A 27411-nucleotide genomic window follows, 5' to 3' on the forward strand; every position below is an offset into this window, starting at 1 on the left:
TGCCACACGCCAGTTTTGCGAGGATTTCATCAGTCCGCATAATTGGATAAGAATCTCCTACCAAACGAGTTTCAATGGTGGATCTGAAATCTCCACACAAATGAAGAGTCCCTGAAGATTTGTAAACGACAACTAATGGCATAGCTCATCGGATAGAGGGAACAATGATGTATGTGCCCTGCAACCCATCAAGTTCCTCCTCGACTGTCGATCTCAGGAGGGAGCTGATCGTGATAAAATTTAGATATTGCCATTGGTTTGAGGGTGATGTGTGTCTCAAAATCCTTTGCTGCCCCCAAACCTGGTGTAAACAGGAGACCAAACTCACAGCAGCTGTCATCCAGTTCCTGGAACAGAATAGCAGAAACGAGATGGACCACATCTTGAATTTGAAATAAAGAAACCGTGAAAGCATCAAAACCAAAAATGTTCTCCGACATAGTACTGTCTACATCCATAAACATAATACCCCTCAGGGTACTTGATGGTTGACATCAATCGTAAACTCTCCTTCAACAGGAATGGGCTGGTTTCCATAACTGACCGAACGACAATTTGTGGACGAGAGAGCAGGTCGACCGAGACTATGATATGTTTCCAGTTTCACAAGGAACACAGAGGACCCAATGTTGATCTGGAAATAGATAGGTTGTTGCTGAATCAACAGCGTAAATGTAAATCTTGCTGGGGGTGTCAAGCTCTTGGTCACGGACAGGCATAAAACTACGCACTTCCGTGAACCCCGTGTCTGTGTTTGAGGCCCGGCTACACAGGGAACTACGACTTGGACATATGGCCTTGTCTGTCACAAGCATCACACACAGTGTGTTTATGCAGGTAACAACACAGAGAGTGTACACGGAAACAGTCACGACATGACGGAAAAGCGGGGTCGAAAACAGAGACATTCTATTGTGACCCAAATTAATTACGGAACAAATTGAGGGCATCAGGGAATGCTGCCAATGTTGTGGCAACAGGAGTGTGGATGTAATGTCTGTGACATCACCAAACTGTTCAGGTGCAACTTCTGACACTTCGAAAACCTTAGCTACAGCTAAAACCAACCATCGGATCTTCTAAACACAATGCCTCCCGATGGACCGGTCTGTCCAGGGCAGAACAAACAATGATATTGTGAATCACAGAACTGGCACAGGAGTGTTGGCAGTGGGCAAACACAAATTTACACTTTCTACTGATCCCGTAGAAGTTCGCTAGCCACGCTTGATAGGACTGGCCCAGTTTGTTTTGCCACTGGTGGAACTACATATGGGAAACCATCACGCAGGTTTGCTTAAGATAATAAGCACTAAGCAAGTCTTACATTTCAGAAAATGATAATGCTGATGGATATTTCAATGGGGAAAGTTTTCTAAGCATGTAAAACATTTCAGGCACAATCCATGACAAGAAAAAGGCTTTCCAGAATGACTGATCCTCTACCTGAAATGCTGCTGCAGATGTTGCTGGTATGTGTCCCAACCTTCCTTTGCTTTTTGGAATGGTGAGAAAGCTGGGGGTCAATGGGTGAGTAGGCAGGAGTAGCTGGAGGGCCATTTCTCCTAGCGAATATGCAAAGAATTGACAAAACAAGTCTAACTGCTACTACTGTTGTTGTAGCAATTGAACCAATGCCAGATCTATTTCACTCGTGAAAGACATGCACAGAATGTACTACTTCTTCACCAAAACTGCTGTATTTACAATATTTATTGACAACTCCTACATATACAAAAAACACTACATACACAAAAATGATGTCGGTTGACAACTGCACACCAAATAATAACAAGGGTAGAGAAGCACTGACACAAATATTAACAGGCAAAGTACAGAGTCCTATCACTGACAACTGAATGCACACTGGTATGGAGCTGGTCTGGCTCGAGAACCTTTGTGTACAGCAAAGAAGATACAAGTGGATGAGGCCCCAGTGGTAGCAGCCCTACGTGGCTGTATTTGTTGTCCAGGGCAGTGGCACGCTTGCTTCACTGGGCCACCACTAGCACCAGATACGAGCACTGTGGTGGTCGACTGTGTGGGTGTGCCACCACAGAAGAAGCTTATTGGCCAGTACGAGGAGGATGGGGAGGGAGAATTTAGTAAGGAAAGTGTGAACGAAGAAATCATAACTTAACATAATTTTGTCTATATTGGCTTTGTTCTGAAATAATGGTATGTGGATAACTATCTTCTCTTAAACATTATTAATCATTGTATTTTGGTAAATTTATATACAATAGCAAGTTAAAGTACCAGTCGAGGCCACGATAGTAGTTCTTCCCATTGAAGAACTGGATTTCCTCAAAGGTGTCTGGGCTGGGAAAGTTACTGCTGATGTCTGGATGCATAGAGAGAAACATGTAGAGGGCAGTCGTCCCAGTTTTCTGTGGTCCTATCACCAGGAAACGAGGCAGCTGTTCACAGGTTTTATTCCGAGACCAGATCCGTTGATGACGTATATCATTGCAAGGATTCTACGAAATATAAAAACGTGTAAATTAGGTTTTGTCATTGAAACATTTCTTACTATGGTAAGTGATGTAAATGGCTTCAACAGATTACAACACTAAATTATGTGTAAATGGAGCCAGAAGTTACAGACTATATTAACACAAAATACACAAGATAATAAGGATCCACTATTTCATAAGACAGTAAGTGGCAGCAGTATGAAATACACATATTTCGGCTTTTCTATCTAAATGTTCTATACTACAAAGGTAACTAAAAGACAATGCACATCCATAAGTTTCATAAAACAGAGAGTTGCAAATTATTTCTTTTTCTCCCTGTTAGCTGCTATAGAGATAAATCCTAGTTCCAAAAGCTTAACACTTTTTTTAGTATTTGTTACGGCACTACTAGCTGCTATTTTGGCCAATATAGTAGCTATTTATTTCAATTAGGTTAATTTCTCATTTTAATATCACTGTCTGATTTACGGAAATAACAGTTCAACAGCTTGATGTATCTAATATGTTGCATTTAAAAAAGATGATAGGTAAACAAGTTCATACTCTTCCCTATCTCTTCTGTTCCATGAACATCATGTATCACAGATGAAATTCTTAGAACATTCCATTATGACGAATTACACTACTGGCCATTAAAATTGCTACACCAAAAAGAAATGCAGATGATAAATGGGTATTCATTGGACAAATATACTAGAACTGACATGTGATTACATTTTCATGCAATTTGGGTGCATAGATCCTGAGGAATCAGTACCCAGAACAACCACCTCTGGCCGTAATAATGGCCTTGATATGCCTGGGCATTAAGTCAAACGAAGCTTGGATGGCGTGTACAGGTACAGCTGCCCATGCAGCTTCAACATGATACCACAGTTCATCAAGAGTAGTGACTGGCATATTCTGATGAGCCAGTTGCTCAGCCACCATTAACCAGATGTTTTCAGTCGGTGAGAGATCTGGAGAATGTGCTGGCCAGGGCGGCAGTCGAACATTTTCTGTATCCAGAAAGGCCCATACAGGACCTGCAACATGCTGTCGTGCATTATCCTGCTGAAATGTAGGGTTTCGCAGGGATCGAATGAAGGTAGAGCCACGGGTCGTAAAACATCTGAAATGTAACATCCACTGTTCAAAGTACTGTCAATGCGAACAACAGCTGACCAAGACATGTAACCAATGGCACCCTATACCATCACGCAGGGTGATACGCCAGTGTGGCGAAGACGAATACATGCTTCCAATGTGCGTTCACCACGATGTCGCCAAACACAGATGCGACCATCATGATGCTGTAAACAGAACCTGGATTCATCTGAAAAAATGACGTTTTGCCATTCGTGCACCCAGGTTCATCGTTGAGTACACCATCGCAGGTGCTCCTGTCTGTGATGCAGTGTCAAGGGTAACCAGAGCCATGGTCTCCGAGCTAATAGTCCATGCCGCTGCAAACGTCATCAAACTGTTCCTGCAGATGGTTGTTATCTTGCAAATGCCCCCATCTGTTGACTCAGGGATCAAGACGTGGCTGCACGGTCCATTACAGCCACACGGATAAGATGTCTGTCGTCTCGACTGCTAGTGATATATTCCATATTCTGCTAACAGTCATTGGATCTCGACCAACGCGCTTTATCAAAGTTGGAAATGTGATGGTACACATTTCTCCTCCTTACGCGAGGCATCACAACATCATTTCGACCAGGCAACGCCGGTCAAGTGGTGTTTGTGTATGAGAAATCGGCTGGAAACTTTCCTGATGTCAGCACATTGTAGGTGTTGCCACTGGGGCCAACCTCATGTGAATGCTCTGAAAAGCTAATCATTTGCACAGCAACTTCTTCCTGTTGGTTAAATTTTGCATCTGTAGCACGTCATCTTCGTGGTGTTGCAATTTTAATGGCCAATAGTGTAAATATTATCTAGCGTGTTGTGGGAAAATTTGTTTTCTTACAGAACTAAAGAAAAGATATGTCTCCCAGCACATAAGAGGCAAAGCAGTTTTAAATGATCTGATAATGGTACAACTTCAGGTGCTTCAAAAGCTCTGTTTTGTATGTTTTATTCATAACTTGTCATCTTAGTTGTAATTACTTACATTGCTGAATATATATTAAATTGTACAATAATTATGGAAATAGATGGTCATAACCAATTACAAAACAGAATAGAGAGGATTATGAGTACTGTGACTGACGGTAAATAAAACTGATATCTGAACATACTTGTCCACGGAGAAACAAGGTCGTATTGGCATACATACCCCCCAGATGGGATCCACTTCTTGTGGGTAGAGCTGAAAGTATCGTTCACCGAGCTGCAAGGGAGGTGCAGTTTTCAACCTGAGATTTGTCCAGCACTGCAGGAACTTTATCACAGACTCAAATGTGTATTGTGCCAGGCGGTCATTCCCATAATTTGACATGTGTGTCATAAATATGTTAATCTGGAACAAGGATATTGTTAATAAAAATTGTTTTACAGAGGTAGCATATGGTCAGTAGTTATCACACTGTGAAATCAACATGTTAACACAGAATACAAATTTTAATGATGGACCTCCTCCATTACATTTCATAAGCTCACGAAAGTCTGAAATTTAAAGTGCAGCAGCTCTGTCCAGAATAAATCTAATAAGTGCATCGTTATTGAGCATACGAAATGCACTGAAAACATGAATCTCCAAAGCATACTATTTGTGTTGATGGTCACACCATTAGGTTAATATTTCATTGCTTCTTTTACTACTTACAATCACTTTCCTTATTATTTATGTCAGTACTCATTTTATGCCAATAGATAAAAGCACCCTTCCTCAAAATTGATTAGCGGTAACATAAAATATCTTACATGATAAATTATTCATGTCTAAACCCTTTTTTAAAATCAGGATCTAAAACAATCAAATGAAAAAAAAAATGTATAAGAGAAGGAAAAATGACTAAGCATTTCTGGAAATTAATGACACATATGTAATGGAAGAATTTAACTATCCACATACCACTCCTAGGAGAACAATACAATATCCGTGCACAGCAAAATGGCGCTATCAGCAACCAGTGCCACGGCAACTGTAGTTCACTACAGGCCATAGATTACAGGGTGCATGGCGGCTGCAGACGTGTGTACAGGTGAACAGACATGCAACTGTTGAGCAACACACCACCGAGGTGAACTGAGGGGCTACCAATAGTGTCTCCTGAAGAACCGTTCGGAGAGTCTTACTGCGTACAGGCCTCCGTAGCAGGCACTCGATTCGTGCACTTGTGCCAACTGCTGTTCGTCAGCAATAGAAGTTGGAATTTGCGTGCCAATACTGCAACTGATGGTCCACTGAGTGGCAAAATATGGCCTTTTAAAATTAATCACATTTTATGCAACATCATGCAGATGGCCATTGGCATGAAATGTCTGAAAGCAAACATCCTGTAACCAGGAGGCAGTGTTACGGTCTGGGGAATGTTTTTGTGTGATTCCCCGGGTAGTCTCATCATTCTGGAAGGTACAATGGAACAACACGAGTACATCTCTGTCCTCGGAAACTGTGTCGACCCCCACAGACAGTTTGTTTTTCCTCGGTACGATGGCATTTACCAGCAGAACAGTGCAATGAGTCCTACAGCTTGCAATGTACGTGTGTAATTCGAAGAGCACCGGGATAAGTTTATCGTGCTCCCCTTGCAATGAAACTCCCTGGGCTGAAACCCAATTGGGAACCAGTGGGACCACCTCAATCAGGCTGTTTGCATCGTGGATTCTTATCTGAGAAACATCCCTTCCAGAACCAAACTGACTCTCTTCTTGCACGTCTCACAGTAACCTATGCTCTAAAGGTGGTTATTCAGGTTTTTGACAGTTGCTCACATTAACGTGCCTGGACAGTGTAATGTAGGTTATGTAATTTTTAAGGACAATAAAGAGTAATTCCAAATTGCTGCACTATTATGTGTAAAAACTGTAGTGAAGGTGGTGTCACGTCTAGTATTTCTGATAAATGAAGGCAGAGAAAAACAGTGGGTAATCAAAATTAAACCAAATACGAAAATTGTAGAGGCAGTATGTGGAAACTTTCTCCAAAGCCCTGCTTTCAAGACTTGAGAATGAAAAATGGAAAAAAATAAGTAGTACAGTGCCCGACTACAAATCCACAAACTATGGGTTCAAAACTAGGTCAGCCCAACATTTTTCTCTTACCCATCAATTATCACTTCCTTCAATTTTGGTTTTGTTAATGGGAGGAAATGGCTTTATGTCTTGTGTGATATGTCTCTAGTAATACATTGAATTTACTGGTAGCACATTTTTATTTATAGACTGATTTCTTACATTACTATTTATTGACGCTCACAGGACAAATTATTGGTTTGGGAAAATAAACGTCAAGGAATATAAATCTGTCAGTGGGTATCTTGCTAGCATGTATAACATGGATAATCAATGACCTGCATTACTATTACTGTGTCAATATAGAAAGTATATGTTTAGTTCTCGAAAATCAGTTACAGTGAAATTGCTTTTTCCAATTTTTTTATGTTTTTGCAGAAACATATTTTCCAGATTTCCCCAGTATACGAGAAGGTTATTAGGTTCACAATGACTCACTGACAAAACATTAATGCGGGGATGAAAAAGATATATTCAAAGCTTATAAGCTACTAACTTCGACCACAAACATCTCAGCAGTAAAATCTGAAATGGCTTCAGAGAATACGGAAAAAAAGCTTTATCTGGTTGCTTCCATTATTCACGAAACATCAAGATAACTGAAATAAAGGCCTATTCTTGGTGTTCATCAAACATGTACCGTGCTTCACACCAGACTATTCAGTACATTCTATTAAATGAGTAGCCATATATGAATGTCATTCTCTTAAGCCATCTACCAAATAATGAAAGCCATCTACCAAATAATGAACTACATCATTCACTTAAGCCATGTGCCAAATAATGAACTATGTCATTCACTTAAGCCACGCATCAGATTATGAACGAGAAGTGCTGTTTTGGTGTCACTTGGCAGACCGATGCCTTTCTCTAATCAATAGGTGACTGCATTTCACATCATGACACTATCTAGTTGTACATATACCCCACACGCAGTCTGGAAGAAAACACGGTGGCACTGTGACGATTGGCCACTCTCTCTAACACAGGTTCCATAGGAGCTCCCTCCGATGAAATGTGCCAGAATCTGACAAATTAGCTAGCCCTGTGTCAGTCTGAGTCAGTTGTGATACTGTATGTGGAGTGTGCCACCAGTCTGGCTTACGTGCATTCTGCTTATTGTAGGTGTAACTTGTTCTTACAAATGTGCTAATATTAATAATATTATAAAGAACTAATTTAGTTTTAAATGTTTCTGTGGAAATCCTCCTCAGTGGGGTATAAAAAGAGTTGGACCACACAGAGTTCATGAATTCAGTCTCACATACTACTGTATCAACCATATGTTGGGACAGTTAAGTATTGTTTAAAAAATAAGACAATGAACAACTTGAAATCAGTGGTTTTTTAGAAAGTAATGGGAAATCTGTGATTCATAGCAACACAACACAAAATCAGTACTGTTTAGTGGAATGTCACAGAAAATAGCATTTTTGCCTCTTCTCTGCGAAAAATGTCCTAAATCTGAGGATGTCAGCAACAGATGGTAGCTATTTAATGTTGAAAATAGATATAAACTTTTTCATCTGGGCTAATTGTGGCATATAATCTAGTTTAGGATAATAGTTCATTTCCTGCATTAAGAAGTGAGCTTGTGTGTAACTCATTCTTACAAAAGTGCTAATATTAATAATATTATGAAGAACTAATCTAATTTTTAAATGTTTCTGTGGGAATCCTCCTCAGTGGAGGAGCCTCTGCTTCCTGACAAATAATAATAGTAGCAGTATTGAATATGTAAATATATTACATAATTTAAATTTCCATTCGGCTAAACATTTCAACATTTGTCATGTAGGCAAAAGCACCACAAACTCTTATACATGTCACTGTGTACTCAGCATGAAATGCATAGAGACTTATGAAAATATTATTTGATATCTCCATAATTTTAAGGATATTGTTTCCAAAAGATGTTGCAAGAGTTTCTGCAATCAGAGACAAATCTGTGGCATTGTTTATCAAGTCAAAATTTGTCTTGCTGGACATTTTTTGTTCATGTAGTTGATTCACATAGATGTTCAAAGTTTTCAGCAGTGCAGCAAAATAGACATTTTCTCCAAAATTCTTATGAAATCTGGAATGGGAGAAAGTTCTGCCTCTATTCAAATACAGTAGTCATTCAGCTTAAACTCATTGACAAGCATGTGTGTTGACATAATTCACGATTGTGAAAATGTCAAAGCCTGCACTGACTGCTATTGGATAGGCATGGGAATCTGAAACCACACAGTCAAGACACTATTTTGAAACATGTGCAGATTGGAAAGTACAAGACAACAAAATTAAGCAGTCTAGTTTGCCAATAAAGTGGCAGTCTTCAATTAGCACCATTTTTGAAGCAGGGGAAAAAAAACAAAATGCAACTGTGGATATGTGGACCACAGCACTGTGGAAACATTTTTGAGGGACAAAATTCCACTCCAAAAACTGGAAAACCAAGATTGTAAGCAGTGGATGAATGAATACATTTAAGACAAACAGCTTTTTGTTAACAGCAAAAAGATACTTCACTTAAAAACTTCAGGGCTGGTAGGCCATGGTCAATGTGTAAAACTTATCCCTGACGTTTTGTCTCTGACTGCAGGAGACATCCTCCAAGGTAAAGTGGTGAGCTGCGAAAAGAACTTGAGGAAGCACTGATTATATAGGCACTACAGAGGGCACCACTGTCCATCACATGGTGTCGGCTATGAGACTGTCTCTGGTAATGCCAACATTCTCTATTGAAAATAATTAATCGTCATGCTTCCGGCGCAACGCTGACATTCAAATTTTACCCAGTTTAACACCTTCATCTTTCCTGTTAAAATTATTACAGTGTTTATCAATCCCGATAGCCTCACTACACATGTGGGCGAGGTTTTAGATATGACGCTCATCTCGCTGAATATATTTCATGATTACCTTCCTGGTAAACATGTTCTGCTATGGCTGATTTATCCATGTGACCCAGGCAGCAGTTCCTCGTAGGTTCAACAAGATGGGTGTTCACACTTCTCTTTGTGGGACCGATATAAACCTGTCCACAACTAGAAGGAATTTTATATGAACAGATTGACAGGGTGGCTATGGGAAGTCCTCTCATTCCTGCTGTGGCTAACTGTTTGTGGAGACTTTTGAACAATGGGCGTTGCAGACTGCCAGTAAGAGACCAGCCAGATGGTATCGCTATGTCAATGACACATTTGTAGTATGGACGCAAGGAGCAGAGGAGTTGGATGCCTTCCTGACACATCTAAACAGCATTAATCTGAAAATCAAATTTACTATGGAGGCAGAGTAATGGGCAACTGAATTTCCTGGATGTGTCTGTGATTAAATGACAGGACAGAATGTTTGGCCATAAAATGTATAGAAAGGCCATACATACTGATCGTTATCTGCGTAAAGATTCAAACCACCAACCTAGACAAAAAAGACAGGGTGTACAAAATTTGTAAACCTGTTTACTTAAAAGATGAGATTGAACATATATGGTGAACTTTCATGAAGAATGGCTATTCTACCAAGGATATACATTGAGCATTTTGCTCTAGGCAGAGAATCAGGAGCAAAGGCGAACAACAGTTGCCTAACGGCAAGGTTTTTCTTCCATTCATTAGTAAGGTCACAGATCGCATTGGGAAATTGTTAAGCGAGTATGGAGTAGAAACTATTTTCAGACCCACCAGGTAAATAAAGGAATATTTAAGATCAGCAAAAGATACATGACACCATTTGGCTACAGTGGGGGTATATAAAATTCCTTGTAGTTGTGGACAGGTTTATATTGGTACAACAAAGAGAAGTGCGAATACCTGTCTTGTTGACATAAGAGGAATTGCTGCCTGGATCACATGGATAAATCAGCCATAGCAGAACATGTTTACCAGGAAGGTAATCATGAAATAAAATTCAGCGAGATGAGCACCATATCTAAACCCTGGCATTATTATGCGTGCATATATATAGAGGCTATTGAGATTGATAAACACTGTAATAATTTTAACAGGAAAGATGAAGGTGTTAAACTGGATAAAATTTGGATGACAGCATTGCACCAGAAGCATGATGATCGATTACTTTCAATAGAGAATGTCGGCATTACCAGGGACAGTCTCATAGCCGACACCACGTGATGGACATTGGTGCCCTCTGTAGTGCCTATATAACCAGTGATTCCTAGAGTTCTCTTCACAGGTCACCACTTTACCTTTGAGGATGTCTCCTGCAGCCAGAGACGAAATGTCAGGGGAGAGTTTTACACATAGACCATAGCCTATCAGCCCGGAAGTTTTAAGTGAAGACAATACCGGCCGTGAAAGCCTAAATTGTATGAGCAAAAATAAAATGTTAAAGCTTAATATTTAACAGAGTAATATATTTTACTCTAGCAAAAAATTAAACTATTTCAAAAATCAGATACCTACTGTAATAATTGTTTCTGTTTAGGTGCTGGTAACATCCCATGTGCAAAAACAATGAGAGGAAGTATCTTGTCTTCAACACAACTGCTATGAAAAAATGGTAGGGAGCAGCTAGCAGAAAAAGATGAGCACTGATGAAGAGGCCATTTTGTTTTCATCATATTGTTTAAACTTTTTGTTACAAGCACACAGTTTCTCAAGATAGCAAACCGACACAGTGTGCTCGTACAATTTTGGGGCTCTTCAGAAATACAGTATACAGTACGATAATGTGAAAGCCTGCTAAGTGATGGTGCTACAATGAAAAAATGTGTTGATTCCTTGAAGACAATAAAAGGTGATCATTTAAACCAAATTGAGTGTAGAGCACATACACTGAATACAATTCCAAACTTTTTTTCCAAAGGAACTTAGTAAGTTGATCACTATGAAACATTTGTACTCGTAGTTTGTCAAGGAAAAGAACATTGATGCAAGGCTTTCTCCTCTTCCAGTTTTAAGACACTAATACACCTCCACAGTCACTTACATAGCAGAATTTTTTGAAGAAGTGATTGAATTCTTTCAGGGTGAGACATTTGGTAGCTACCTAACACAGGCATTGAGTATGTCAATTTGCCGTTAGATGACGAAGTGACTTGGATTTTTGTAGTGGCCACGTTGATTGAAGAACATACCAGTGACTTAATATGACAGTCTTCTTAGAGATTTTGAAATATCCAACTTCATATGAACTTTATTCAAAGTTATAAGAGCTTTAAGAATGTTTCAGTATTGTGGGGAAAGGAATTTTTGGTGATGTACCAAATAAGATTTTGAAATGTACAGAAATTTCTGGTTGAAAATTACGAGTTATTTAGGAGTAAAAGAGACAACTCACTGAAAGGCAGAAGCATCGCATTGTCGATAGGCACACAAACGAAAGGTACAGAGCTTTGCTAGCTTTCACAATGCACTTCCTTTTTCTAGGTGTAGGTAAAACATGGACACAAACACACTCACTCACATGAAAACACCTGGCTCTCTACTTTGTGCTCAGTTGATTGCCAGCTCTTTACTGGCTCACAGTGAGTGTACTGAGGTAAGGTGGGGGTGTGGTGTGGGATGCAGTGAGGGATGGAGAGAGGTGGGAGGCATAGGGGGGTTGATTGTCATACCAATGTAAAATGCTGTGCAGTGGTGGGGCGGCGGGTGGTATGATTGTTTATATATAATGTAGAATTGTAATGTAAATGCAGAAAAGATGCATTTCCCGGCCGATTAACCATATGTGGGGCGGCGGGTGGAATTAATTGTTATATAAATGTTCCTATTATTTATGCTGTCTTTTGCCGTTCTCAACACTGTCTCTCTAACTACAATATTGGCAACCAGAAAGTGATTAGCAAAACGTGAAGCCTGTAATTAGAATTCCTAGTGCCCACTTCATCTGAGAAATACATTTATAGCTACAGCTTATAGCTCTGAGGAATTAGGAGATTGTCTGGGATTCATAATCAAAAAACGATCCTGTAAAAACGTTCGCTATATTCTGAAAGTCACAGATCAAAAAAAAAAGCATCCACACAATCCAACTACCAGAGGAGTTCAGAGTCTAATGCGCTGATGCAACTATAACTGTCCAAATTAAATGTTTAAGTGAATGCTCGCCATAATTTGATGATAATGTTCATCAAACGCCACGCTAAATAATGGTAGGATGTCTGTCCCGTGGCGGCATGTGAAAATACGACATACGCAAACTGAAGATAGGTCATTAAAGTCATCCCACAATTAACACTTCACTCGAAAAGCGATTTCATGGTTACGCGTATCCCGAGTGACTTATTATGGCATCCGAGGCTGTTTATAGCAATGATACCGACGCGACGCGACTCCCGACACAGGTGGTGTGCTATTCAGCGTCTGGAGAGAACTGGGGCCTTTTCTCCTCGTGCAGCATTCTTATATATAAAGCCGCGGTGCGGACAGCTAAGGGAACGCCTGATCAAATCGGCTCTCCCGACTAGCCGCTGGGCTAGTAATGCACCACTTTAAGTTATTGAATAAATCATTGCTTCCTTTGCTGATGGCCGATGAAGCTCTCAATTTAAATGTGCATTCAGCACACAGGTAAGTAATCATAATAAAAGTCTGACGTGGCTAAGTCAAATATTAATTTAATTACACTACACGCAGTAGACGAGCTCTGAACTTGCCCTTTGGAGATACGCTATCGTTATAGTTATATAGTTAATGAGTTGAAACTTCTCACATCTTTATGATTACAGCGGATCTCCATTCTACTTAAATTTAAACACCCTAGCCTTATTTATTAGCCTACTTAATCTATCTTGCTTCCTTAATTTTTAAGATAAAAACCAGAAAATCATGAATTTCAACTAAAATCTTAATTTGTGAGATCCAGAAGACTGTTCCTACTAAATTATTATGAAAAAGGAATCTAAATATAAATTTTTAAGTCTCTAGCTCTTTTCTGTTGCGCCAATGATTTTTACAGAAAAACGTCCAACTTTCGAAAATGGTTAAAGTTATTGAACTGACATTCAACACATGTTGATTTAGTATTACTCCTGACATTCTAGAAATGTTTCAGGTTATTTACTTGATTTTTAAAGTATTGCGCAACATTTATGACGTCAGAGCTAGTTACAGCGGACTAGGCTGGCACACAATGGAAAGACTGATGTGAATTTTATACAGCATGAGTAGGCTGCTTCCCTACACAGTGGTTGCAACAGAGCTAGTATATAACATGGCTGCATTCACAGATGGCCCATGCTCTGATGGAGTAGGATAAGACTGTCACAGGACTGGAGTACGTGGTGCTGGGTGGCTGGATTGGGCAGGTCTTGCATCTGGGTCTTCCACAGGTGTATGATCACTGTGGTACGGGATTGGGGGTGGGAGTGGCATAGTGATGAACTAGGATATTGCGGAAGTTGGGTGGCCAGCGGAACACCACTCTGGGACGAGTTGGAAATATCTTGGATAGGATGTCTGTCATTTCAGGGCATGATGATAGATAGTCAAAGCCCTGACAAATGACGTGGTTAAGTCGCCCGAGTCCAGGGTGGTATTGGGTGGTGGGGGTGGGGGGGGGGGCACTTCTTAGTGGTGGCCAGGGCAGATGTTAATCTCCTCTCAGATGTCTCCATCCACACCTCAGTCCACATCCAAACCCACCAATCACCAACAGCACCTGCACTCTGACAGCTGCTACCCCTCCCACACCAAAACATCCTTCCCATACAGTCCCAGTACCCCACCCAATTTGTGTCCCCACATCAGTTAGTTGTGTGCTGTTATCTCATACCCTAATCATGGGCCCAGTCATCTGCCACCTATTCCCTATACCTGCACTGCTAGCTAGCCCATAGACAGCTTCCCACTCTCCCATGAGCTGCTAGGCACTTGCCCCCAACCCCATGGCTCCCACCTCATTCCTTGCCTCACCCCACTGCATCCCACACCCCCATCTCACCCCAGTACACTCACTGTGGGCCAGTAAAAAGCTAGCAGCCAACTGAGCCCAACATAGGCAGCCAGGTGTGTGTGTGTGTGTGTGTGTGTGTGTGTGTGTGTGTGTGTGTGTGTGTGTGTGTGTCTTCATGTAAGGGTGCCAACTCTCATGGCCCCGAATCAAGCCTTAGATTCATGTTTTACCCAAGGGCAATAAGCTTGTATGCATTAATGCACACATAGCAAGTGACTGACCTCTATAGTGCAGATACTCAGAAGGGGTATAAATCTCTTCAGAACTTTGCTGAAAAGCAAATGTCCATGTACCCAGGAAATGTTGACATAGTCAAAAGTCTGCAGGCCACAAGAACTGATAATCAGCCATTTTAAACTGTTGCACTAAAGGTTATTTACATTCCCTGATACAAAGTAGACAATGAGAGCCTATTTTCTAACTACAATGAAGTGTTAAAACATTAATATCACAATCTCTTGGAAGATAAATAAGGAATCATGTGAATGCCATCATTTGAAAAACTGTCTTCAGTGCTTTGGCCGAAAACTTACTTGCCTTAAAATGTTATTTTTTATTTAATTATCAAGTATAACAAATATTTTCTTCCCTTTTTCTTCTTCTGAAGTCAGCATAATACGAATAAACATAATGTTTATGGTGTAATAAATATAATGTACATAATAGATATAGTTTCATTTTCAGCACTGGAAAATGGTTAAATAACTTGAATATAAATAATCAAAAAAAGAAAGCTGTAAATATCACCAAAAAATAACAGCAAAATTTGCAAATCATAACACAAAAATTGGTCATAAATAAAATGACTTTTTTCTGTCCCTACCCATAAAGAATCCAACCTGTCTGATCGTTAAATAAATCTGCACTCACACATTTGAGTCCTTTTTGCCCTAATATTAAATCCTTAAAATCCATCTAGAATTAGATTTGATGCTAGTATTATGTTCAAGGTGGCAGTATTTTTTTAGAAAACTGGTAAGAATGAAGGACATTAATGTATGAATGTATTTTGAAACAGTTATTAAAAAAAAGAAAATGAAGAGATATCTGAAGAATGTTCTGGCTAGAGTAAACACTGTATAACCTGTATAATTTTTATAACATGCTTTTGTGTCCTGAAAATACTACTGCTGTAAATTGAGATGTCCCAAGAAAGTATTCCATGACTCAGTAGTAATTGAAAATATATGGAATAAGTGTATACAGAATGTACAGTCATTTATATTTCAAGTGTAGCTGAACTAAGTTTCTTCATTAATGTGGGTTATGGCTGTGGTTTATCTGCAGACCTAAAAAGTAAACATTGTCCAACAGACTGTGGCATTCTGCAAAGTATTTACTGGCTCTTGCCAAAATGTAATGATAACAGTCTTGGGTCCTCTGTTGATGCTCTCTAATATTTCCTTACATGCATTTCTTTCTTCCTTCTGAATGTTAAAGATAACTGTCCAACATAAGAAGAAGTTAGCATTAACATATGAGATTAGAAAGAGTCAAAATATCATACTCTAAAGTAAATCACTATCAGTCCACCACGTACTTACAAAAAGAAAAACAGTAGAATAGAGTTGCACATTCTCAGGAACAGATGGCACAGCAATTCAGTAGCCAAAGTTTCTTTGTGCGACTGAAGCAAAACATGTTTGTATGCTCTACTTTCTTGAGAGAGAAGCAAGTAGATTGGAAACTGAAGATAGTATTATGGAATGTTGAAAGTGAATATGTTATGATCTGAAGATCACAAGGGATAAATTGAGTACTAAACAATGTTGCTAAAGTAAACTGCATTATATAAACTCACAGGATTGTAGACGATAGTTTGGAAAAGTTCTCCGCCTTGAATAATCTCGTCTAGTTTTGTAGGTCCCCCAGGATAATCTCGCATCATAATAGTATGGGTGAAGAGGCCACATGTCTGGCGTGGCAATACCTGTTGAAGAAAGACTTAAATGAGTAATACCTAATCATCATACCCAAACTTACATTTTTCACAACTGTTTGTAAAGAGAGAAAGCTTTTTCTATTTTCTGTGTTTTTTATGACACACTTATAGTTAATAATCTAAATACCTTAAAAACTAAAAGAATATGCAATTAATCAATTATACTTCATATTTGGCTCATCAGATTACACTTCATATAATTTATCATGCTTGGACAGTCTTACTTTCACACAGAGAAAATGAATAATGTGAAATTAGGAAGAAAAAAGTTACGGAATGTTGAAAATAAATTTGATTGCATGAATGGATAAGCAATGAAATCAAAATTTTATTAAGAGGATTGTATGTAATAAAGCTTTGTCAGGGAGTGATTATTTCATAGAATATTATCTTTACTGAAATTAGAGTGAAGTGTGTTTTGTTTCACAGAATAGCTATGTCTACACATCACAAAATGTTTGACTGTCAACATTATGCAATGATTTCTGTGTGCATGTGTGAATCAAATGAGGAGGTAAGTAATCATTTATATAACACTGACATGATCAATGTGAGCTTTCATGACTGACACTATGATTTACTTCTTTGAAAACATCTCTATATTTGGGACTTACTCTTATGGCACAATTTTCTTGCTAATGTATTTTTTCCTACTGATGGAGACATTGTCAGAGACTGTAAAGATAGATGTGTAAATCCTCTGGCTTTAAAATGTTTCAGAAACTGATTATAGTAAATCCCTAAATTAACAAAGTTGCTTTTAAGGAAGTTCTGCTTTTAATTAATATTTCTAGTGGTCCCAGCAAAAATCCCGTAACAACAATGTTATTTCACCCTGCTTTAATGAACATCGCTTTATGAAAAAGTCCCCTCTTAAGGAATAAACATGAAACGTTTCACAATTTTAAATCAGTTTTTATGTAATTCCTAACATGTTCTAGTGAATTTATGCTTTCTTTCCACTTCACACATCATAATTTTTGTAGTGTGGCACAGTAAATGGTAATCGATTTAGCTGTTTGATATGTCAATAACTTAACTTCTCTTGTAATGGTACTGACAGATGTGTCAAAAGAATTTCTGTGCGACTTTGCTCATGTGATCTGATTTCAAAGTCACTGAGGCTATGAAACACAAAAACTATAGTTGTTTCATTAGTAAAGTGTCAGAGAAATCAATTTTACTTTTTTGGAGTTGTGGCCTGCAAACAATTCAGAAAAAGCTGATTTTGACAATCTTAACATGAATATTTTGAACAACATGGAGAAGGAATCTGATTTAGTGCAGTCTACATGTGTGGCATATTCAAAATTAAGAAGCAGTCTTTAATGCTGAAGCTAATGATTCCTGTGGATCCAAAAAAGAACATTCATATGTCTATGTTCAGTGATGTGGAAAGTTGTTTTCTGAAGTTGTTTCACAGACTGAGCAGCTGAAGAATCACTATAAGGGGAAACATACTGCAACGGAAGGCCCATGAAATTGCTTTGTCAAGTAACTGTTCAAATCATTTAAAAAGAAATCTGTAGTTTCAAAGTGTATGTGGAGAAAGTGAGGCTCTGGTCACAGAAAGTGTGAAGAATGTTACACTGCCATGACTGATACAGGGTTATGAGACCAGACACATTCTGAATGCTGATGAAACTGGCACCTTTTATAATTTACTTCCTGCAAAATCGTTGTGTTAAGGCAAAAAATGCCATGGAGGTAAAAAAAAAGGTAAAGAAAGGATGGCAATGCTACTGTGTGTAAATTGTGATGGAAGTGAAAAAATGCCACCACTATTAACTCCCGGATGTTTTGAAAACATAAAAATGCTACCAGTAGTTTGCACTTACGGTACAACAGCAGTCTCTGAAGATGTCAGAAATCTTTACAACTTTTTTGGGCGTTTAGATGCCGAGATCAGTGCATTGTGAAGGAAAGTTGTATTTATTATTGACCGATACTCTGTAGGCCTAAGCATGGAAGAAATAATTTCTGAGGAATGTAAATATTGTGATCTTTCCTCTATGCCCTGGACTTGGGCATAGTACAGTCTGTTAAAGCCAAATACAGAGTAGCAGTTGTTCAGAAGTCAGTTTAATTCTTTGAGAGAATTCAAGTGAAGAGACAGCACTGTACAAGCTACACATACGTTTGTTGCACTCTGGAATTCTGTACCACAACAGACCATGTTAAATTGTTTCACAAAGGCTGGCTGTAGTACACCAGTTTCTGTTGAAGACATCATTGCAGAAGAACAACACAGTAGCAAAACTAATTTTATGAAAATGCAACATTCCAGGACATTGTTTGTTGTGATGATGACATACTGACCTCCAAAATCAAGACTAATGCAAGTGAAATCCTTATGACAAAACGCAGGTAGGAACTGGCAGTGACAATGAAGAAGAAGAAGAAGAAGAAGAAGAAGAAGAGGACATTGCATCAAGTTTTGTTGCTACTGTGCAAAGAATTGATACTATCAGGAATCTCTTTTCCTCTTTTAATGTAGATGAGTCAACTCTAACTTACATCAACCAGCTGGAGCAACTGCTTCTTTCATTACAATATGTTGGAAGAACAAAATAAACACGACTTATTCATTTTTAAAAACATTAAGGCTGTGTTCTGTGAAAAGTGTAATAATTATATTTTTGCTTCATTTAAATTTGTAGCACAGGGTATAGCTATTTTTGTAATTAAACAGCACATCACCAGGGCCAACAGCCTTGCTGCAGTGGTAACACTGGTTCCCATCAGATCACTGAAGTTAAGCCCTGGAGGGCTGGGCTAGAACTTGGATGGGTGACCATCCAGTCTGTGGAGCACTGTTGGCAAGCGGGGTGCACTCATCCCTTGTGAGATAAACTGAGGAGCTATTTGATTGAGGAGTGGCGGCTCCGGTCTCGTACACTGACATACGGCCAGGAGAGCGGTGTGCTGACCACATGCCCCTCCATATCCACATCCAGTGATGCCTGTGGGCTCAGGATAACATGGTGGCTGATCAGTACTGTTGGGCCTTCCAAGGCCTGTTTGGATGGAGAGTTGTTGTATATCACCAAAACATGCTTGATTTACGATTCTCAGTCACTCCTTCCACGTACTCTGGCAAAACCCTCATTTTAGGAAAATCACTATTTAACAAAAAAATATTTGGGCCCCAGAGATTGATTAAAATGAGTTTTACTGTACTTCCAATGCTTCACTAAGAAATAGTGAAGCAGCTGAACAGCTTCCTCATACACGCATGGTGGCCACCACATTTGAAATCATTCGAATGTTACCAAAGACCACTGTGTTGAACTGAAGTGGCATCTCGAGCTTTTTCAGTGCATGAATTACTGCCATTTGTTTTATTTAATCACAGAACACAAAACTTGTATAACATTACTCTTTCTTCTTTGAAGTTCCATTAATGTTTCAAATTTTTATCACCACTCTGCACAGTCTGTTTCTACCAGTAAATTATCCTCTCTATACACTCAATTTCTACCAATAAAGTGTTCAAAGTTTTGCTTTATGAAGGACAAAACTTCATAAAATGTAAACACCTATTTCCATAAACAATGAGAATATCTTCAACACATGGAGACAAAATTTGAGGCAGAAAATTATGCCTCAGACCACAGAGGAAAACTCAAAATGCCATGAGCCATCACAAAGTGATATAAAAAAAGAAAGAAAGAACAATAACAACAACTCAAATTACATTAAAGATACTTAAGTATAACACAAGTGATTCCTCGATGTTGATATTTTTAGAGGTAGTAAAAACTGGTGAATCCTTTTCATCTTTATTGAAATTGTTTCAGTGTACATAAGGAAACAAACAATATTGATCCAAAGATATTTATTCACAAACACAATTAGTTTCTCACCATTATATTTCGGTGAATAAATCCACGTCTCAGTCTCGCTGGTCGCAGATGTGGGTATTCCTCTGTCGAAGTTACCCGAACGTTCCACACTTTCTTCCAGGCCTCATACAATATCTCATGAACAGGATACACACCAGAGTGGTGAGGTGCTATAGAATAACCAGAATCCACTGGGATACCATGTTCCTGTCAAAAAAAAGTGTAACAGGTAACAGAGGCATTTCATAAAAGACAACTGGGGAAATTATACAAATGTAAATCATTTATAAATTGTGGCACAACAGAACTGGTAGCCAGTACTTACTGGCCATCTGATTCTGCTGTGACAGTTTTAGAATCATTCAAAGAAAGTATCTGCTCTGTAGTTCATAAATACCCAGATTGTCCAGCACTGGTTGTAGGTGACTTTAACCTACTGAGTATAGAAAGGGATCTCTACAAATTCATTCTGGGTGGTACAGACAGGTAATCTTTTGAAATACTTTTCAACATGTTTTCTAAAAACTGTCTCAAGCAGTTAGTTCAACACTCTACACACAACAGAAATACTTTTCCCCTTGTAGCTACAAACAGGCCTGATTTTATCAAAAAAATCAGTATAGAAACATGGATTAGTGATCACAATTTGTCATTATAGCAATGATGGGTAACTAAGTTAATAAATGATATCAATATAATAGAGGGAAACATTCCACGTGGGAAAAATATATCTAAAAACAAAGATGATGTGACTTACCGAACGAAAGCGCTGGCAGGTCGATAGACACACAAACAAACACGAAGATGATGTGTGTGTGTTTGTGTTTGTTTGTGTGTCTATCGACCTGCCAGCGCTTTTGTTCGGTAAGTCACATCATCTTTGTTTTTAGATATAAGTTAATAAATGCATTGAGAAGGCAGGAGAGTATTTTTTTCTAGAAAGTGTTGCTAGCATCTCACTTTGGCCACACATGGACATCATTTTGTTCCAGTTTGATGGACATAGAGGAACTGTGGGTAAAGATTAATCAGATTGAGAATAGTGCTTTTGAGAAGTATGTGCTGAGTATGTGGAATAAGGATGCAAAAGTCTAACCATGGTTTAATAATAAGATTCAGAAAATGCTGAGAAAGTAAAGACTATTGCACTCTTGTTTCAAAAAAGAATGCTCAATGATGGCATGCAAAAATTATTAGAGATTCATGACTCTTTAAAAATATCGATGCACGAGGCATACAACAATTACCACCGTCGCACCTTAGCAAAAGATCTTGCTGAGGACCTGAAAAAATTCTGGTCCTGCATAAAATCACTAAGCAGATTGAAGGTTTCTACCTAGTCACTTGCTGAGTAGTCTGGCGTGACAATAGAAGACAACAAAATGAAGGCCAAAGTTTTAAATTTCTCATTTACAAAATCATTCACACAGGAAGATCATACAGACATATAATCATTTGATCATTGCAGAGACTCTTGCATGAAGCATAGGCAACCAACTAAAAAGCTGGAAATAAATATCACCAAGTCCAGATGGAACCCCAATTCGGTTTTACAGAGAGTACTTAGCTCGCATCACAAATTTCTCGCCCATCAAAAATTCCCAAGTCAATGGAAAATAGTGTATGTGACACCTGTATATAAGAAGAGTGAAAGAATGGACCTGCAAAATTCAATACTAATATCTTCAATATCTATTTGTTGCAGAATTCTTGAAAATGTTCTCATTTCAAATATAATAAATTTCCTGGACACAGAAAAGCTTTTGCCTGAAAGCTTGTCATTTTCTAACACAACATCCTGCAAACCATGGACAAAGGACAACAGGCAGATCCCATATTCCTAGATTTTCAGGAAGTGTTTGATATGATGCCCCACTGCAGACTGTTAACAAAGGAACAAGCTTACAGATTAGGTTCCCAGATATGTGGGTGGCCTGAATACTTTTTAAGTAATAAAAACCAGTTTGTTATCTTCAACGGCAAGTGATCAGATATGGGGACATTATCAGAGTGGCAACACGAAGAGTAATGGGACCACCCTTGTTCTCTGGCATAATCTGTCAGACAGGTTAAGCAGCAATCACTGGCTGTTTGCTCATGGTGCCAAGGTGTACAGGAAGATGTCAGCATTGACTGACTATAGGAAGATACAAGATGATCTGGCCAAAATTTGTAGCTGGCGTAATGAATGGCAGATTGCTCTAAATGTAGAAAAGTGTAAGTTAATGCAGATAAATATGAAAAACAATCCCGTAACATTTGAATACAGCATTAGAAGTGGCTTGCTTTACACAGTCGTGTCTTTTAAATATCTGAGCATAATGTTGCAATGCAGTATGAAATGGAATGAGCATGTGAGGATTATGGTAGGGCATGTGAATGGTCAACTTTGGTTTATTGGAAGAAATTTGAGAGAGTGTGGCTCATTTGTAAAGAAGACTGCATTGCTGGTGTGACCTATTCTTGAGTACAACTTGAGTGTTTTGAATCCACACCAGGTCAGATTAAAGGAAAACATCAAAGCAGTTCAGAGGCAGGCTGCTACATTTGTTACCAGTAAGTTCAAACAACATTCAGGTATCATGGAGATGCTTCGGGAACTCAAATGGGAATCCCTGAAGGGGAGGTGACATTTTTTTTTTTTGAGGAACATTACTGAGAAAATTTAGAGACCAGCATTTGAAGCTGACTGCAGAACAATTCTACTGCCGCCAACACACATTTTGCATAAAAACCACGAAGATACAAGAAATTAGGGCTCATTTGGAGGCATATAGACAGTCATTTTTCCCTTGCTCTACGTGTAAATGGAACAGGGAAGAAAGTGACTAACAGTGGTATAAGACCTCCACCACACATGTGGTGGCTTGTGGAATACGTACGTGGATGTAGATATTGCATCTCCTGCATGTAGAAATGGGCTAGCATTTCTGTCTCATTATTTATTAGTCTTCTTGACTGAATTTTACTTTTGATACAAATAATTTGTAGCATGCTCTTATTTCATTTTAAAATGAAATGGATGATCTACTTCAATCTGTTTATTACATTTCAGTACATTTCTGTGAACCAGTTACTTTCTTCCATTAATTCTAACATGACTTCACTGTTGTACAGTTTTCCTGGCGTAATTTAAGATTCCAAGAATGAGCCCTCATCTCACTTGATCGGTGTTATTTGATCTGTGATATGTTTGTACAGCTATAATGAAAACTGCATGATACTGACAAGTATTTCTAGTTACTGCAGAAGTATTATGAACTGCTTCTACAAGAAAAAAATATTTTTAAAGAACAACAAAGACAGGCCAGAACAGACTACACAGTGAGATATATACAGTTCTCACAAAATATGTTTATAATGACTCATCAATGTTTTCGGGTTGATTTTGATACATTTCATATTATCTACCTCCTCTGTTAAACACTGACCAATCTCTCTGAATAGGGTTCTTATAATAGTTCTTCATTCCTCATTTCCTTTTAAATTTCTATCTTTATTTCCCCTGTTAAAAGGGACATTGCATTAAGAGTCCTGACACTCATTTTAATTCCACATTCTATTACTATCCAAATCGGTGTTCAAGAGCTAGATGACATTTTTGGTATTGTATGTTTTCAAATCTGTTCTCTGACAGATAATGAATGTTAATGTTAACTGAAAACTAGGACCATTACCTATAAGGTAATTAATATAATAAAAAATACTATTACATTACATATTTACACCATTCTTCTCCCTCCAAATTTTGTTGTAATAGGCTATACATGTAGTATTCATTAATATAAAACACTATGTATCACACAGGGTATCCACATGAAACCTCCCCAGTTTCCAAATGAAATTAAAGAAATTTGAGACACAAATATTTTGAGTCTGTGGCTGCATATAAGGAGTCTCAAAAAGTTTTTAGTTGATTTTTTCACAGTCCCTCCCATTTTGTTTCGGATGCTAAATAATTACCAGCTATGGAGTAGCCACAATTATATAAGTCCATTTTGTAAAATGAAGGAATCGCACAACAGTTGCTTAATCTATAGTCTTTTACTCTGTACACAAATGGTTTTGGAAGACTTGAAGTCCAATGATCTGGTGTAAACTATAATAATGAAAATATTATGTTACATGGTAATGGGAGGGAATCCTCAAGTCTGAAATGTCCAATGAAGAAGTATGTGGCTACTATTTCTAAAATGTATTAAAATAAATTAAAAGAGAGATCGGGATGTTACTTACAAATAAAAGCACTTTAAAATCTGAGGTCACACTCAACACAGTGTTGTCATGGAACGAAATGTTCCGTGTCAAAAGGATAAAAATGACCTTGAGAAATCTGAAAAAAATTGACATCCTGACCAGACAGAAAATGTCACCAGAATCTTGAAACATGCAAAATGGAATACAAAAAGGAGGAGAGAAATCACACATTGCATAGAATTACTTACAGAAATTCCATAAAAACAGTTCCTCTGTGCTGTATGGCTGGGAACACAAACAGGGAGTCTAAATACTAGCCGTGAGTACTGAGGCTGCACACAACCCATACCATAGATGCGGTATGTGATTGGTGAAATGTTAAACCTGGAAGAGTGGGAAGTAACAGCAGAAAGGAGATGGAACCATCACAACAATAAGTGGGAAGAAGACCTGTACATTTCTTTTTCTTTATTTTTATTTTAAAGGAAAAAATAATACATTATATGGAAACCTTATGCTGCCTATGTTGTTCTATATGGAGGCAGCAGTTAAAGGTGTGGCAATTTGCAAAACAAACTTAATACATTCCATGGAAAGATTTCTTTTTCTGTTCAGCATCAGATAATGGGGCCTTGCTATATTTAGACTAAAGATCACCTTCAATTATGGCAAGATGGAGATTGGCATCTACAGAAAAGAGCCTACCGCTGATTTAGTCCTGAATGTAGCTTCAAACCACCCATTTAAACATAAAAGTGCTGCCTTTCAATCCCTCCTAAACAAAATAATGGTCCCCTCAGATCACAGACACATGAGTATGAAAGGAAGTTCAGCATAACCAAGAATATTGCTCTGCATAATGGGTATCTGGGGTCTATGATTGAGAAATTGGAGGGGAAAAAATACTAGTGAAGTGTGGGGAAGCATGGAAGGGAGAGACTCTAAATTCAGTAGAGACAAAGATAAAGAAGAAGTTTTGTATGATTCCATGTCATGGATATGTAACAAAGAGCCGGCCGCTGGTGGCCGAGCAGTTCTAGGCGCTTCAGTCTGGAACCGCGCGACCGCTGCAGTCGCAGGTTCGAATCCTGCCTTGGGTATGGATGTGTGTGATATCCTTAGGTTAGCTAGGTTTAAGTAGTTCTAAGTTCTAGGGGACTTATGACCTACGATGTTGGGTCCCATAGTGCTCAGAGCCATTTGTAACAAAGAGGAATAGAAAGCCAACATAGCTCCAGCATATTCACACTGAAAAATTCAGGCAGTAGGTTAAGGAAATGTGAAGTGTTCAATAAGGATCCTTGAGTGTGATACAAGCCAGTTTTATAAGAGCAGATATATTGGCCACACATGCAAGAATTTTTATATGAGATTTAAAGAAGATAAGGACCTGGCCAATTCCAGATCAGCTGCTCAGCTGCTCTGACAATGCATTTGATTGATAACCAGCATCTGCTGCAGTGGGTTAGCAATAACTTAACTGTCTTACATGCCACAGAGAAAGGTTGGATATTCAGTGGCCTGGAAGAAACTGAAATCTTAAGAAGTCTTCATTCCCATCCTCTCAATACACTGCACAATGCACTGACCTGCACAAAAAAAATATTTTAGTTAAGTATAGCATTATTCAGGCAGATTAAGTGATCCATATAACATAATATTTTTTTCCTTGGTCTCTCTCTCTCTCTCTCTCTCTCTCTCTCTCTCTCTCTCTCTTTTTCAATGTACTGGCCCTCATCCCTCTTAATGTTGCAATGGTTCCATCTTCTTTCTGCTGTTACTTCCCACTTTTCCAGGTTAAACAGTTCACCAATCATATATCTGTCTCATACCATGCCTGCACCATGGGGTGTGTTTGGTCTCAGTGCTCATGGCTATATATACAGTTTTTCTGTTTGTGTTCCCAGTCATGGGAACTGTTTTTATGGAATTTATGTAAGTAATTCTATGCAATATGTCATTTCTCTCCTTCCCCCCTTTTTATTGCATCTGACATGGTTAACATTCTGGTTATTTTTGGTGTCTGGGTTTTTTAGATTTTTCTATGTCCCTTTTATTCTTTTGGCATATAACCTTTGGTTCCCCAAAAACACTGAGGTAGGTAATGCCCTGTTCTCTCTTTTAATTTATTTTAATTCATTTTAGAAATTTTAGTCACATAGCTCCTTCTCTGAAATTTCAGACTTGAGGATCCCTACTCCACTCATTGTCATGTAATAGAATATTTTCATTATCACACTTTACACCAGATGATGGAACTTTAAGTGTTCTGAAATCAGTTGTGCACACAACAAAAGAGTGTGTATTAAGCAACTGTTGTACAGTTTTGCAATTTTACAAAACTACCAGATATAATTACACATTAAGAGAGAACCCAGTGTATGGTGTGGTACATGGAAATGAAATCACTCACTGCTGTTCAGAGAGATTTCTGATGATAATTTCAAGGGTAGCCACCACATGTTAACACATTTAAGGCTTGGTATGACAAATTCCTAACCAGTGGGATTGTAAACAGAAAATCAATTTCTGGCAGAAAATGCACATCTGATAATCTTTCCAAAAACGTCCATCAAAGTCAGTTCAGCAAACATCACAAGAGCTATACATCCCTCACTCAACAGCTTACAAGGTGCTGCATAAACAACTTCACTTACACACTTACAAAGTAAAAACTTTCTAAGCACTGAAGCGAAATGATGCCCCATGAATCTGCTACTGAAATGCTGGACTGGATTGGAAAAAATGCCTATTATCTAGGAAATGTCTTTTCCCTGATGAAGCAACCTCCCAGAAATGTGGGAAGGTTAATCTGCACAACATTCACATTTGTAGTTCAGAAAACCCCTACAGTTTCAGGAAACATGCCAGAGACAGA

At 38.5% G+C, this 27411-nt stretch overlaps 1 protein-coding gene across 1 annotated transcript in view; it reads right to left on the reverse strand.

Annotated features, from left to right (window-relative positions):
* Positions 1–27411, reverse strand: part of LOC126204381 (bifunctional heparan sulfate N-deacetylase/N-sulfotransferase) — a 104913-nt gene that overhangs the window by 50861 nt on the left and 26641 nt on the right. The window contains exons 8-11 of the mRNA XM_049938753.1: positions 20358–20543; positions 16351–16479; positions 4744–4926; positions 2260–2480 (exon numbers count right to left, since the gene is read on the reverse strand). Coding sequence (XP_049794710.1) covers positions 2260–2480; positions 4744–4926; positions 16351–16479; positions 20358–20543 — 719 coding nt within the window. The remainder of the gene's footprint in view (positions 1–2259; positions 2481–4743; positions 4927–16350; positions 16480–20357; positions 20544–27411) is intronic.

This window comes from Schistocerca nitens, chromosome 9 (genome assembly GCF_023898315.1).
Source record: "Schistocerca nitens isolate TAMUIC-IGC-003100 chromosome 9, iqSchNite1.1, whole genome shotgun sequence".
NCBI lineage: Eukaryota > Metazoa > Arthropoda > Insecta > Orthoptera > Acrididae > Schistocerca > Schistocerca nitens.